Source organism: Triplophysa dalaica, chromosome 12 (genome assembly GCF_015846415.1).
Source record: "Triplophysa dalaica isolate WHDGS20190420 chromosome 12, ASM1584641v1, whole genome shotgun sequence".
Classification (NCBI taxonomy): Eukaryota; Metazoa; Chordata; class Actinopteri; order Cypriniformes; family Nemacheilidae; genus Triplophysa; species Triplophysa dalaica.
In genome coordinates this window covers 21613708-21629886 of record NC_079553.1, presented here as the reverse complement: position 1 = coordinate 21629886, position 16179 = coordinate 21613708, and the positions used below count along the sequence as shown (strand labels likewise).

General features: G+C 37.2%; 1 protein-coding gene across 1 annotated transcript; it reads left to right on the top strand.

Moving 5' to 3' along the window:
- The first annotated feature begins 370 nt into the window (after window positions 1-370).
- On the top strand, window positions 371-15881 carry nek10 (NIMA-related kinase 10). The gene is given in 36 exon segments (XM_056761935.1): window positions 371-767; window positions 1155-1241; window positions 1316-1376; window positions 1546-1655; window positions 1729-1793; window positions 1796-1826; window positions 1902-1986; window positions 2128-2169; window positions 2251-2329; window positions 2414-2481; window positions 5534-5613; window positions 5803-5889; window positions 5962-6186; window positions 6258-6397; window positions 6476-6537; window positions 7723-7797; window positions 7888-7952; window positions 8061-8163; window positions 8314-8442; window positions 8521-8658; window positions 8748-8793; window positions 8872-8993; window positions 9069-9171; window positions 10032-10107; window positions 10221-10350; window positions 10425-10495; window positions 10601-10796; window positions 10867-10939; window positions 11114-11162; window positions 11756-11796; window positions 12160-12260; window positions 12670-12780; window positions 13420-13525; window positions 13601-13653; window positions 14791-14846; window positions 14931-15881. Coding segments are annotated over 35 exon segments (3087 nt in total). The 5' UTR covers window positions 371-767; window positions 1155-1179; the 3' UTR covers window positions 14977-15881.
- Window positions 15882-16179: the final 298 nt, after the last annotated feature.

Here is a 16179-nt window from a genome sequence, read left to right as displayed (position 1 = left end):
TGATGTCTAATCTAACAACATGGGGGTGAAGCTACAATTCTCATCTGTGGTCTGGTGTTATAAGACCACATGTCACAGCATCGCCACCATTATAACTGATGACGATTGTTGTCTTGTCTAACATTTAATCTACACGTCTTGTTGACTAAAATAACTACACAGTCATTTAAAAATGTGATGTAAAAGTGTTCCGGCTCATTACAGAAGCACATTTTTGCATTACAATGGGCCTTAATTGTACACAGACAGGTGAAATATAAGAAGGTGTTGCTATCGCGGTACTTTGACGTCACGTGAGAATTGGTTTGCGCAGCGCGTCATAAAGTCAAAAATGCCGTATAAATATCGTTGCATGAAATGGCGCCTGCTTAGCTTTTTATTTATCATCGTTATGTTGTACTCGGGTTTAAATGTTTTACTTTGAACGTATATTTTTCATTGAATCAATGGAGTTTAGGGCATTAATAATAAAAACACGTTTTTTTATTGGCAAAATACGGTAACAGTTGACCTCATTGCGTATCTATTGTGGCTTTTGTGATCGCTCGAGGTGGATCACCATAGTAACCGCAGACGCCTCAACATCGCGTCGTCTCATTGGCCTCTGTGTGCGTTCACGTTCCTGATTCGAGCTCCTCTGTGTTGTAGTTCTCAAAACACACACAGAAATACACACACAGAAATACACACACAGAAATACACACTCTTGTCGACCTTGAGCTTCAACCATGAGATTATATTCTGTGGAGTATTTCTGAGCCAAACAGGTGAGAAGATGTCGTTCACTTAAAATATATGTGGAATGTAACGTTACTACTGCAAACGAAGATAGGTGAAGTAAAGGCTATTTTTCACGTTTAAATATTTTACAAATTATAGAAATCAGATTCAAATGATGAACAAATTATATTTTGTTTAAAACATATAGAACATGTGCATCGGCACTTTGTGTCAGCTATTGCATCACGTGCATAGATAATGTGTTATACTACACTTGTACACTTGCTAGGACACCTGTGTGAAGTACTGACCTCATACATCCTCTTAAATCACCTGCATATTCTTTTCTACAAAGAGTAGAAAACACTATTAAAGTCAGAAAGTCTTCCACACAAAAAGATGTTTCATAGTATTTCTCATATATCAACCTTCAGACATGAAAGTGAAGACTGGATCATCATGCCTCTCCAGGACAGAAAGTCTAGAGGTCCAACGAAATCACATCCAAAACCTAAAGACAAGTAAGACGTGACATGTCATGGAAACGTTGTTTTGATGTTGATGTTTATGTAAATGTCTTTTTTATTATTTGTAGGGAGCTTCTTGATCTGAAAAGACTTTTAGCATTGATCACAGCTCCTGAAACCGGACAACAGGTATAAAGATACATCTCACATCGCTGTCTATCATTTAAATGACCAATAATTACATCACTGACTTTAATCCACTCCTACATTTTTTCATTTAAATTGAATTAAATCATCACTCTTCAAATGGTGCACCTCCCTGCTATGAAACGATTCCAGTGTCACGTCTGCCCTTCAGGTTTCCCCTGTAAATCAGTCCAGGAGACAGAAGTCACAAACCTCCTCAAATGTTCTCGACAGCCGGAAGAATTGCCCGATCGCTGAAGCGTCCGAGCTGGATAACTTCAGGTGCACATTGCGATCTGTACTCTGGGTTTGCTTGTCGTGTTGTTTGTATGACCGATGTTAATTCTGTGAACAGTGCGACTTACCGAAATCAGAGATGTTTTAGTGACCAGCCGCATCAGAAAGTTTTCCTGGACATCTTCAAGGCTTAGTCAACAACAGACTGGCTTTCAGGTGGGTATTTGCGTGATGTTGAGTAGTTATGATATCAACCTCAGATAAAGATGTTCAACTGTCTTTTGATTTCAGCGAATGGATGGAAAATTCTTCATCGGATGGAGTGCTGAGAGTTTTGAACTGCTTGAGATTGCTGATCAGAGATCCAGTTTACCAGGTAGGACCCCAAATCTGTTTTTTTTTCGGAGAAATTGTGTCATACAAAGATATTCGAGATTGACCAATAACATGGCATTATTGCTTTATAATTTTAGTAGGGTCCGAATATCTTGTCATTTATGTCTGGCTCTTTTTTTAGACAATGTTTTTTGAACTCCAAGGGGCTGGACAGCTTGCTAAGGTAAAGATTTCTCATATTTTAAGCTCTGAACGCAGGGGTTTGTGGAAATGTATCGTGTTTGTCTCGTTTGATGTGTTTCAGTACATGGAGTCTGTCGCCGTTGTGTATCTGGAATGTAGAGAACAGACACTGGATGTTGAGCAGCTGGTTGCCATGACATGTAAGACACATTTGGTATTGAACAGGTATGTTTTAAATGAGATGCATGATGAATAACGTGCTTGTGTTCTTTATTCGCTTACAGATATGTTTCAGAAACTGTCTTCAGTTGAGGAACAGAGACAGTGGATTATTAACTGTGGGACACATAAGGTACTGCTGTCATAAATAGAATAAAACTTATAAATTGTGTAAAGCATCAAAGACTATTTAGAACTCTAACAATGCAAAAGATGCTGCTTGTACATTATCCCGCTTATTACACGGCTGCTTGCCACATGAGAAAAAACTGGACAAGTGAATTTGAAATATTTTATTTCCAAATTTTTACGGAATGCAGACGTTCCGCGAGAAAAAAACGTTTACTTTCGGTTTAAGGTCAGAAACGACGTTCAGATGTCACGAGCAGACAATTGGGTTTAAAGGGGTCATATGACACGGGTAAAACCAATATTATTGTTTTAGATGTAATTAGGGGTGCTCCGATCAGGGTTTTTTTAGCCGATCACCGATCCTCGATCACTGAAAGCTGTATTGGCCGATACCGATCACCGATTATAGGAACTATTTGAAGCTTTCTGAGTACCAAAAGAGAAAGTGTCATAAATTAACTAATGAATATTAGTAAGTTACATATTTGGTAACACTTTCCTTGAAGCATTTATGTATAATGCATTATAAAGAGTTATTAAAGGGTAAAATGCATTATTAATATTCATAATGTGTGTTGTAATGCATTATATGTAGTTGTAAATAATTATAACCAATTTAAAATGTGTCGTGTTACAATGAATTGCTTAGTGTTATAATGTATTAACTGTAATAACAATTATCTATTAGACATTACAATGCATTAAAATGTGCATTACACTGCTTGAAAACTACTTTTACAATAAATTAAACATACATGCTTCAAGGAAATTGTTACCACATATTTTCATAAAACATAGCAGCATGTGACATGAGTCCCAGAAACCCTTTGTCTTCCACAATGTAAAGTGGCCGTGATCAATGCAAATTTATTACATTATTTTATCTGATAATCTGATATTTCTTTATGCTTCTTACTGTCCTTGCAGTGGGGTTGATGCTTTAAAAAATGTCTCTGTTACTGACAGCTGAGGAGAGGTTGCGCTAGACTTAGACTTTTCATTTATTTTCAATGTTTCTGTTGTCGGACATAAAATAACAATCTAATTACAAGCAAATGTTTATGTTCTTATGTCCATACAATAACAATGACAGGTGCCTGTAAAAGGTGTTTTGTACTAACAAGAAAGCTGTGGTTTGGTCATATGTGACCCTGGATCACGAAACCAGTCTTAAGGAGCACGGGAATATTTTAGTTATAGTCGAAAATACATTGTAATGATCGAATTTTCTCATGTTCCATTAAGATATTTTGTAAATTCAATATACTAAATATATCAAAACTTTACTTTTTGTGAGTGGATGGCCATTAACAGGGCCTTTTATTAACAACTTCAAAGGCAATTTTCTCAATATCTTGAATATTTTGCACCCTCAGATTCCAGAGTTGTAAACGGGTATGTCTCCGCCAGATATGATCATATCATGACAACTTATACATCAATAGAAAGCTTAATTATTCAGCTTTATGTATAAATTATGTAAAAATCTTATTTTCCAAAAATGTACCAATAAGACTTCTTTTGTTGTCCGGCTTCACATATATGTGCTGCTTCACTGAACAGAGAAAACGCAGTTAGAGATATTTTTCCACTCACTGAAAGCTATTATCGATACAAAAAGACGCTATTTTATGAAGTAAAAACTCTGTAAAGAAGGCACCACAGCGCGCCTGTGTGTATGCGGGGAGTGATGGATGCATCTCGAGTCTCTGTTGACCACATGCGCGTTTAGCAAAACTGAGCAGACATTTGAGAGTAAGATCATGAATAGAAACACACGTCCCTTCGCGATAGTCTACCTCCTTCCGCTCACAATCACGTTCTTCACGATCACGTTCTAATGACACGAAATGATAAATAGGGGAATTACAAATCGCCTTTATTGTAGTGCGTCAAAATGACGATTGCCTTCAGATATTTTTATCACTGGTAGAACAAATGAATCTTCGGTTGACGCGATCTCTGCAGCCGAGTGGCGCTCGAGCTGCTGAACTGCCCGCTCACTGTGCGCGAGGCTAACTTTGAAAACTACTCGGACTCCTTTACGTGACTAACCCTCAAACGTCTAAAGAGGTTGTTGGTGTAAAAATGTTTTGGGTGCTTCTCGCATCGTGGAATTCACATAGTACACACGCATCAGATTGATAACGCATTGTCTATTTCACACACCTTGTAGAATTGGCAGACCTGTGAATCCATTTTCATATCGCGTAAAATAAATGTCTCGTCAATTTTGCGTCATCTGATCGGCTTTCTGGATCGGCCTTTTTAGAGACCGCCGATCATACTTCCCAAAGTGATTATCGGCCGATTATGATCGGCGACCGATCAATCGGAGCACCTCTAGATGTAATGTAATGTGTATACACGATCTAGGGTTCAAAAACGCCCCGCCTCTCTGAAACGCACAGATTTTTAACAAAGCTCATGGCTCTGAAAAGCGAGGTGTGCTATGATTGGCCAGTTAACCAGTGTGTAGTGATTGTTGGAATACTGCAAGCGTGTGCCAAAAATTGTACGTCTCTTACCATATTCGGAACATCAGGTTCCAAAGCAACTGTACTGACAGGTACACCACCTTACTTGCATATACATTTGGGCGGTCTTTGTCAAATCATACCACCAACTGATGTAGATTTGTGGGGGTGTGGTAACACGAGACGTTTCAGGCAGGTCTGGATAAGCATTCGCTTTTAGATAGAATGCATCTTTTATTCTGACACTTTAATTTGTGCAATTTCACTTGTTTAATACATGCATGGGCAACAACAAGTGTTCATGCCATACGACGCCTTTTATCATTTGTAAATATAATGTATGTTATTAAAAGACATATTTATATTTAATTTGTCAAAAAAACTGTCAAAATGATTTGCTTCATCTGGTACTAACGAACCTGCAAATGTGGCGACTGGCCAATCAGAATCAAGCTTTCCAACAAGCCGTGTAATCAATTAATTTAATATCACCACCTCCAAAAAGACTTACGGGTTACAGAGAGATCATGCTGGCATCACTTAAATTTTTTCCCAAATTACAAATCTTTCTGACAGACTCTCGTCAATCTTCTTTCCGCACGGGACAGCGATGTGGTGTTAGGAGCTCTGCTGGCCCTCACCACGCTTGCCGAAAGGTGCGTTTGTGTCATACCTTTATAATTCCACAGAGTTAATGTGAATGATGATCTTTGTTTGTGAAGTTTATGTTGGTATTACGGCTTTAAGTTGACGGCGTTGGGCATGAGTAGCCTTTAGCGAAATAAATAAATACTTTTATGAATCTACAGTTATTGTGTTAGCCCTAAACGATAATCCTCATTTAGTCAAGAATGCAAAGAGAAGATCGGAGAGCTGTCTATTGTGGAGCATCTTCTCGTCGTCTTGCAAGAATATGACACGTTGTCCAAAAGGTAAGCATGAATGAAAATGTGTTTGTGGAATGCTTTTTGGGTCTGATCGTGTATTTGTGCGTCTGGTCTCAGGTTGAGCGCGGAGCTGTTGAGGTTGTTGTGTGCGGTGCAGTGCGTCAGGGAACAGGTGCGTCACTGTGACGGTGTTCCCGTGCTCCTCAGTCACCTGCACGCCGACCATGTGAAGCTGCTGTGGAGCACCGTGTGGGTCCTGGTGCAGCTGTGTCAGGATCCGGACACCAGCGCTGAGATCCGAGCCTGGGGCGGCGTACAGCAGCTGCTCAGAATCTTGCACGGGTGCGTTTCCATGTCAGTTTGGGGATTCATAAGTTGTACGTGAAGTCACGCAAAGCTTTTCTTCTCTCCAGAGAGCGAGTTTACGTGACGGATCGTTCCACCATCGACGCGCTCTCCAGTGCCAACGCGGCGGGCAGGAGACACAGACAACATGTGTTGACAGAGATCAGCGCTCGAGAGACGGCAGAGAACATCATGAATCTTCAGACAGGTGAGGATAGATGTGGAAACCGGGGAAATTTCTAAATATTTGACGTTTGGGATGACAGCTCCTTATCCCTGTTCCCAGCATGCTGTGCGGCGATCACTGAGCTTGTGTTGGACGACACAACAGCACATAATGTAGTGCAGGTAGAGCTTCATTTTCTTACTAATAAATGAAAGATATCAATGTACAACCTCACAAAAAGAGTTTTAATTCAAGAATACTTCTTACTAAATGTACTAAAAATAAGAGAGTCTACTTCTATCTTTGTGTTCCTTTCAAGAACTTATACATAGCATATTTGGACACGTTTATCCAAAGCAACTTATATTAACATTTTGTCATATCTTGTACTTAATCTCGTAATGGAGACATACGTCAAAGTATAATGAAGTATTCTAAGTGTACTTGGCTTGGATTCGTTTACTCTTTTGATTGAGCAGTCTATTATATACTTTTCATAGTTTTACTTGATCTTATATGTTGACGTGTAAAATGTAGCAGCGTAATATAAGTAATATAAATAGCAAACTATAAGTATGGTGTTCAGTCTACTTAAAGAAAAGTATACTTGCTGTATAAAAAAGACTAACAATTTACTGAATGTATACTTCAAAGTGCACTTTCATAACCTTAATAATGTGCTTGAAAACTACCAGTAAACTGCGTTCCATTTTGAAGGGCTCGTCCCTATGCCCTGAGCCCTTCAAAGGGTTTACCCTCCTTAGTGAGATCTTTAAAGGGTTGAAGGGTGTAGGGGACCAAACAACCGTTTCTTGAAGGGCCCTCCGGCGTCATCATCCCGCGCCTATAAGGAGGCGCCGTCGCCATGCAAAGAATCTGCGCAAAGAATCATGGGGCCTGAAGTATCCATCAGTTGTACCCATTCAAAATCTTCTACTCTGAAGGGCCCTTGAAGTGCCCAGTTATGAGCACTTTGGTTTGGAACGACCCTTAAGTATGGTGGTCATGATTGTTTTCATTCCGGAGTGCCCTTCGGACGGCGATATATCCCATTTGGAACGCACTGCCAGTATAAGTTTACCTGTAGTATAGACTTAGTTTAGTATATACTTTGTAGTATTACAAGTACACTACTAGCACATTGATATTATTGTACTCGCTACATAAAGTATACTTAAATATACACATGAACTTTACTGAATTATATTAAAGGAGTAGTTCACATCTTGGATGACATGGGCGTGATCAAATGGTCATGAAAATTGATTTTGAAAGGGAACTACTTCTTTAATAAAATTATCTTTGAAGTATACTTATTTTTTAAGGGCAATAATAATTTGGTTTCCATTCGCATCATTATATTTCAGGAGAATGGCGTGTACATAATCGGCAAACTGATATTACCCCAAAACTTTAAAGGAACTCAAGCTAAATCCCTACAGGTTTGTCAGCTGAATGTTATTTACAGTCAAATCCAGGTTTTATTTGAAATATGTTAATCACGTATTAATTTTGCTGCTTATTTTCTGAAGTGTTATGCTTTTAGGGCTCTACGGTTCCTTTTTAGTATGGAGCGCAATAGACATCATTTTAAAAGGTATCAAGATTTCAGATTTGATCATTCAGATGAAGTGCTGTAGGACGTTCACACATCTATTTATGGTGCTCATGAAGGTCTCGTTTTTGGTTTGTTTGTTTGTTCCAGACTCTTTTCTCCAGAGGTGTTTGAGATCTTTATTGACGTTGGACATTATGTAAGGGACATTTCTGCATATGAAACACTACAAGAAAAAATCTCCCTCCTATCGGTAAGTCATGGTGAGGGGTGAGTGAAGACAGACAAAGTTCAAAGCGCTATGGAAATAAATTTCAATTGAATTAAAAAAGCAAAGGTAAAACCTTTAGACCTGTAGATGTTTTCAATGCCATGTTTACTCTTTGCGCATATTCATTTTTAGAATGATGAGTTGGATGTTCTCAAGGAAAACATGGAGACAGTGAATCAGAATCGACCGCCTTTGAGAATTATTAACGGTTATGCTGTTCTGGATCATCTGGGCAGTGGTGCCTTTGGCAGCGTTTATAAGGTGATTTTTATTCTTCAGATTTATTTCCACAGCTAGGTGACACTGTCATCGAGTCTTTATTTTTGTTCCCGTGTGAAGGTCCGTAAGCAGAACGGACAGAACTATCTGGCGCTGAAGGAGGTGAACTTTCACAATCCTGCTTTTGGTAAAGACACGCGCTCACGGGACAGCAGCGTAGAGAAGATCGTGTCTGAGCTGACCATCAGTAAAGAACAGGTTCACACGCATTCTTACACCAAAAAAAATAAAAAATCGAATGACTCAAACAGAGAAATAAACACTTTGTAATTGTTTATTTCTTGTAGATGTCTCATCCGAATATTGTAAAATACGTCAAGACATTTTTAGAAAGTAAGTATCCGTCTGCAACTTTATTTATTTCCACCTCTTATATTATTTGTACCTGACAGTGTTTTATGATGCTCTCAGGTGATAAACTTTACATTGTGATGGAGCTCATCGTAGGAGCTCCGCTGGCTGAACATTTCAACTCTCTGAAAGAGAAACAGCAGACGTTCACTGAGGAGAGAGTCTGGAACATCTTCATACAGGTGAGCATCTGATGGGAGGCAAGGAGAATATCTGAATCAAAAATGAATGAAGTAACCTTATCATGACTTTGGCAGATATGTCTGGCTTTGAGATACTTACACAAGGAGAAACGCATCGTCCACCGTGACCTCACTCCTAATAATATCATGCTCGGAGAGAGAGATAAAGTCACCATCAGTGAGTCATGTGTCATTATTTGTATACATTTAACAGTGTTGAATAAGTTCAATCATTTATTCATTTATTAATTCATTTAATAATCTGGATTTGGGTCAATTTAATGAGAAATGTTTGAGTTCTTATCGAGATCTTTAATAAAATTGACTTTTGCTTGCACAAATCTGAGTTCAGTTTGACACATTGTTGACATCTATTCTGAAACTCGTGAGATTTCTGACTCTTTTTCTCGCCAGAAATATTTGAGACGCAGATGAAATTTAAGCAGAAGTTCCTATTTGGGGATTACCTTTGTTATTATAAAAAATAACCATTGAAGTTTTAAGTTTCTTTATTCAGCCGTTAAAAACAATGAAGAGAAATTATTTTCTATTTTTCAGAATTTATCTGTTTTTGATCATTGTTGTTTCCTTTTGTTAAACAATAATATTCCTCAACATTTCAAATTAAAATATTGTTTATTTTTGCATTAATTTGCAGAAAAGCAAAATTGGAGAGACTAGATGCTCTGTATTTTTCTGACCTAAAATACTGCAAAGAAAGTGCCTATTCACTTTTAAACATTAAAACAGTCATATTTGTACATGTATTTCAGAAAAGTTAAAAACAATTTTTATATGATAATCTGGATTTTATAACAGTTTTCATGTCTTGTTATGCTTTCACAATACTGTTGGATGACTCCTGAGGTTTGATCTTGTTGAAATTCAACAGACACTGGACTGAAATTATCACAATACACCTAGAAAAGATGATGAAATAAACATTTAGAATGGTCTGTCCATTTTTTTCAGCGGCTGTATATATATATTTTTTTTTAAAAAAACATTTCTAACCAATACATACTTGATTTTTCTCAGCTGATTTTGGTCTTGCAAAGCAGAAACAGGAGAACAGTAAACTGACGTCAGTGGTCGGAACAATACTGTACTGCTGGTGTGTGTTGAAAACACAAATTAGTATACTGTTATAAATAAGTCATATTGTGTCCAATTTTGATGCTGTTATCAGGAAAACTTATGTGCTGTGTTTTGTGTTGTTTTGATCAGTCCAGAGATTGTGAAGAATGAGCCGTATGGTGAGAAAGCAGATGTTTGGGCCACGGGTTGTATCCTCTATCAGATGGTCACTCTCACACCTCCTTTCTACAGCGCAAACATGCTCTCGCTCGCTACTAAGGTGAAGCATCTTCAGGCATTGTACTGTTCAAGATGTCCTCTTGAATCATTTCTTTATATTCCTCATGTGTTTAGATCGTAGAAGCCGTCTATGAGCCAGTAACGGATGAAGCTTTCTCGGAGAGAGTTACACACATGATTCAATGGTGTGAGCTCTCTTATAAGTTTCAATATATTAATGCCGTCTTGGAAGTTTGTCATTCCCTGTCCGCTATCATATTTCGCAAAGGTAAAATATCTCTCTTTGCCAGGTGCTTGACTCCGAATGCAGACCTGCGTCCTGACATCATCCAGGTCAGTTCCAGAATTTCTGACATCATGATGAGGTTTGTGGACAGTCTTTGCACATCCCATAATTCATTAGAGAGAAGGGCGGAGCGAGACAGGAAGAGAGCTCAGAAGTATTTCCTGGAGAACAACAGGACCAGGATGTGTAGACCGCCACAGGTTTGCAAACAAAAATCTTTGTCCTTGGTGTTACGGGGGGATTATCAGATGTGTGTTATTTTTATTTCAGAGCGTGAAAATACAAGATGAACCACAGACACAGAGTTTTGAAACGTCTGCATTGGAAGAAGATCAAAGCCGAGGTTTTAGACTTTTGCTTTAATACACAAATAACATCAACATCTTCTCTAGCAAGGGCTGTATCCCTCTCTATGCAAATAAAAACACGTTTGTAACACAAATTTATTGTCAGACTGTAATTCATAATTCAACTGTTGCATGTGAACATTATCACATCTTTTTAACCATTTGTGTAGAAATGGTCGAGCGCAGTGTGAAGTCCTCAGATGAGCTGAAGCTGGTCAGGTAAGATCATAGACTACAGCTGGAAATGATTTGATTGGTAAAAGTAGCCATTTTGTTTCAGAAAAGAAAGTATGCATCGACCACACTTTCCCACGTGAAAGGGACACACTCCCCCGGGTGGCAAAACACCCTGCAAATTGGCTAAGGAGAATAGGAGAAATAAAGAAACCGGGACTAAAACACACAATTATTTGCTGAAATTACAAGCAGCAGGACTCGACGGTGATCCTTACAACTTCTCTACAACTTAAATATGAATCAGGTGTTCCTGGACACACTGAAATGTTGCGTGGAATTGCGTTACCTGATATTGTAAGGAGTGTTTTGCCACCCAGAAGGGCACGCTCCGGCGTGATCACGTGGTGTTCATGTGGTAAAGTGACTTTGATGCATACCCTCTATAGATCCAGATGGTTGTAAATAGTGTGTTTCTGAAATGAGCAAATAACAGACTCAATTTTAGATTTAAATGTAAGATTATCAAGAACATTTGGAACCGTGTGCTCCGATTGATGTTGCACAATAAAACCAGGATTGATTATCATTTTGTTGATTTTATTGTTATCATATCTGTTATTCTGTCTTGCGTTTAGCAGCGAGGATTTTCAGAAGGCAAGAAGTCGACCAGGTGAATGTAATTTTCTTTGATGATAATGTGCACACATTTGACAACACGTTACAATTTGAACTGAAATAACACTTTAAAACATCATCAAATGATTGAAACTGGTTTATTGGTGATATAGACGCTTCTGTTGGACGCACGCGTCCTGGTATATTATAATACAACAATTTATTAATAAAAATATTCTGTTGTATATTAATTGTATATAAATTAAAAGAACACTACTCATTCTTTGCGGAAGACTTCCGGAAGTTAAGTTTGGGTCACACAAGCGTTTGTTTATGTTGTTGTAGCTGAAACCGTTATAATGTTATAAAATCTTTGCTGGTAAATCTGTGATATGTCAAATGTTTGTCTCACATTTGTTTACAGCTTCGGCAGGCATCTGTCTATCACAGAGAAAAGTTCGACAGATTGACGATCCCAACCACAGGCTTCTGGAAGTTCTGCACAAGATTGTGTTCATATCTCAGGTGACATTTAGACAATGTGCTTGTGTTAAAGGGACAGTTCATCCAAAAATGAAAATTCTGTCACCATTTACTCGCCCTGGAGTTGTTGTAAATCTGTATTCATTTCTTTGTTCTCATGAACACAGAGAAAGATATTTGGACGAATGCTTGTAACCAAATAGTTTTTGGTCACCATTGACTCCCATAGTGGGGAAAAACTTCAATGAACCAGAACTGTTTTCTTTCCCACATTCTTCAAAATCTCTTCTTTTGATATCAAGATTTGAAACAACCTGACGATCAGTAAATACATTTTAGTTTTTGGGTGAACTGTTCCTTTAAGAACTGATGTTACTGAAACAGACCTGTACATCATTTTAACATCTAAAGACACTTTCTTTGACTCTCATTTTGCGTTTGATGTTTTCAGCTTCCACCCGCTCTACATAACAGCTTCAAGCAGCGGACGATCGAGCGCTTTAAAAAAGCCCTGTTCTCTCATGGAAGTGATGCATACAATCTGAAGGTGGAGCTGACAAAGGTGCCTGATGTCAGAGTTACATCACAGTCCCAGTCTGTAAAATCACACCACCAGAGTGTCAAACAAGATAATTTAGCATTCCTAGCATTCCACGGGCACCATATGTCGGAGCACAAACCATATGGTGCTATGCTCCCCGGGCGACCCAAGTTACAATCCCGGCTCGTGGTACTTTCCCCGACCTCACCCCCTCTCTCTCATCCACTTCGCTTCCTGTCCTCTCCAAAAATCACTGTCTTTCAAATGAGGGCAAAAACGCGAAAAAAATTATAAAAAATATATTTTAGGATTCTTCATGGAAAAAAAGTTTATTCAATATTGCTATAAGTATGCTTTTTTAAAAATAAAAAGTAAAAAAGTTTAGAAATACATGTCAGAAATACACGTCAAGTTGTCAGAAATTAGAGGTCAGCTTTGAAGTGTGGAACTGAAGCTGATCTTTGTAAACTAAAGTGGGACAATTAAGTCCAAGTAGTATTAAAATAGATTGACTGAAGTATATTTGAAGGAGCATCCTTTTTTATAAGGGAATAATAATAATAGGGCAGATATGTTTTTTCATTCAAGCAGATAGTAACGGCTCCATCTAGTGGTTACGTCAGGGATTTTTTTTCAGATGCAACAAATTCTGTCTGTCAGGTCCTTCATGGCAGTCAAGAGCTGGTGGAGATGACCTCATCAAGCAGGGAGTGGTGGTCTATGATCCAGTCTCTGAGCTCAGAACCTTCTGCCGCTGACAGTCGAGGTGAATCCAGTCAATGTTTCTTTTGGGTTTAGTTTAAACGTTAAAACTCTGCTGAAGTGATCTTGTGTTTTGTAGGCGAGTCGGGTTATTCTGCTCTTCAAGATGGACTCACATATGAGGACATGCAGGTAAGACTGTGAAGAACCAATTACAATTTTTTTATACGTCTACCATCGAAAAGTTACGGATCACTACGGGTTCTTTATTTATATTTTTAAAAACATTTTTGATAAAAGTCAACTCATCAAAACCATGGAAAAACACAAATTTGACTTTATTATTTTTATAGCTCATACCAAATTCCAATTTATCAAAACTGTAGAATTTGCAGAAATGTTTTTTTGCCATTTTATCTAGCAGCTTCTTAAGGTCTCGCTCTGAGAGAGAAGTTCAGAATAGAGTTCAGCTCTTATTTACCTTTATCTTCACTGTTCAGTCCAGGTTATTCATTTTTTCATTTCAATTTGATTCATTTTCATGAAATAAATTGCATCTTAATTTTGTTATGAAGTACATTATCATGATGGTTCAGTTATATGTTTTGTATAAAACTAATTTAAGCATTTAAACCTCTACACATCAAAAAGTTTTTTATTTTCATAAGAAACATGAGTTTCGTGACTCTAAAGTTTCAAACAGTAGTGAATATTGTTCTGCTTTATTCAATTACGTCTTTTTTTCAATTTAATTCTTCGTAAGAGGAACAGTTTATTCCAAACATTGAGCATCATATGCGCATAGGATAAAACATCTGATTTTAAGACATTGGACACATTGAATATGGAAAATAAACCTTTGGATAGACCTTTTTTGATCATTCTGCATGTTTTCAGTGTGCAAACTACTACCAAAATTTTTTTGCTCTACGCACCTGAGAATTTAATTTAAATCACTTATTTGCCTGTGGACAAAATTAATAGAGAATGTGAAGCTGACGTCACGCCCTGTTGCACCACCATCCTTAGTAGGATAATACTCCACTGCTATTATTGTTTTGATATGTGACGTTACTTGTTTTGTTTGATATATGGATAAATCTAAAGTGAAAGAACCATGAGCTTTTCCTGAACGACTCTGTGTAATACTATTGCAGTTTTAACACAGCAAGACTGACCTAGCATAGTTATATTTTCTAATCGAACAAGAAAAAACGCATTGAACCCACTCAACGCGGCGTGATGCCGATTAACAAGATTTATAGGAAAAATAATTCCAGATCTATGTTCACTGTAAAAATAAATTGACATTCTAAATTTGTGTTTCAGACCATCCTGGAGGAGGTACTCGAGGACAACAGCTATTATAACAAAACCACAAGCAGGTATTGTTTACACACAGTCTTATAGAATAATGCAGCGTTGTGTTCAATTTCCTCTTCATTCATTGGCTGTGTGTGGGATTACAGGGGCGGGACAGATTCAGGAGCGAGATCAAGAAATTACACCCCGTAACCCACAGCACATCAGTGATTGACACCTGTCATGTGCTGAAATGTGACATCCTGCCGACAACCTTTCAGGTCAACCGCTACACATGTCAAGACAAGCTGAACATAATCACATTATAAGTCATAAGATTATTATATTACAACACTATAGGCAGTGTCTGCTGTGCACAAGTACATGATGTTTGTACGGCAGGGTACGTGTGAAATCAACGATTACCTCATTTTAATGTGTGCACTTTGACATGGGATATCTTCACTCATTTTTAAGATTGTTCTTTTGCTTGATTTAAATAACAAATGTCTATAAAATATAGTTTAAATAGATGGATTTAAAACTTAGATCAAAGAAAAACAGATGGACAGATTAAATTATTTAAGAGCATTTATTAGATATGATGTATATTTATATAATGTAAATGTTTATAAGCTTTGCCTTTATAAAGGTCTATTTTCTTTCTCTTTCCTTACGTCAGTGGCTGTAGATTGGAGTCCAATAGTTATCTCTATATTTTAACATGGTTGGGATTTTGAAACATGTAAAACAAAGATGTGACATTAAAAGAAGAAATACTTAGGATTATAAATCAGTAATCACATTTGTCATACTGGGTGTTAGTGAAAAAAACAACAATGAAGATAAATCTCTCATATGCTATTTGATATTATACATATTAATAATATAAAATAATATATTGACAGTTTCACAATTTTTGCTATCATTTGTCAACTAGCCAAACATTTTTTTTTCTTTCTCAGGGTAAAGCTTTCAGGGTTTCTTTTACTTTATGTTCAAATTAATTTTTTCATTTACAGATCTATTCAGTTTTTTCGATTTACATACAGAAAGTTACACTTTACTTTGAAATTGTATCGCAAGTTGTAGTATGCAACAAAAATTACTTAAGTAAAGGTAATAATAGTTTAATCAAAATGACTAAATATATATTTAATATTTTTATTAATTGAAAATCCTTGTAAATCTAAAATACATTTGTTTGACTAGAATTCTTTTTTATTGTGATCAAAATATCATGTTTTAATTTGAATTGTGTATGGTTACACCGTAACTGGTTATACTCATACTAACTAAAGAAATCAATCGTCAAACTGTCAAATCTTAAGTTGTTGTTTACTTGTGGTCTCAGACTTTTGAACCCAGTGTTCTTCAGTTCATTTTTCATGATGACCATAGCACTTTACACACTTT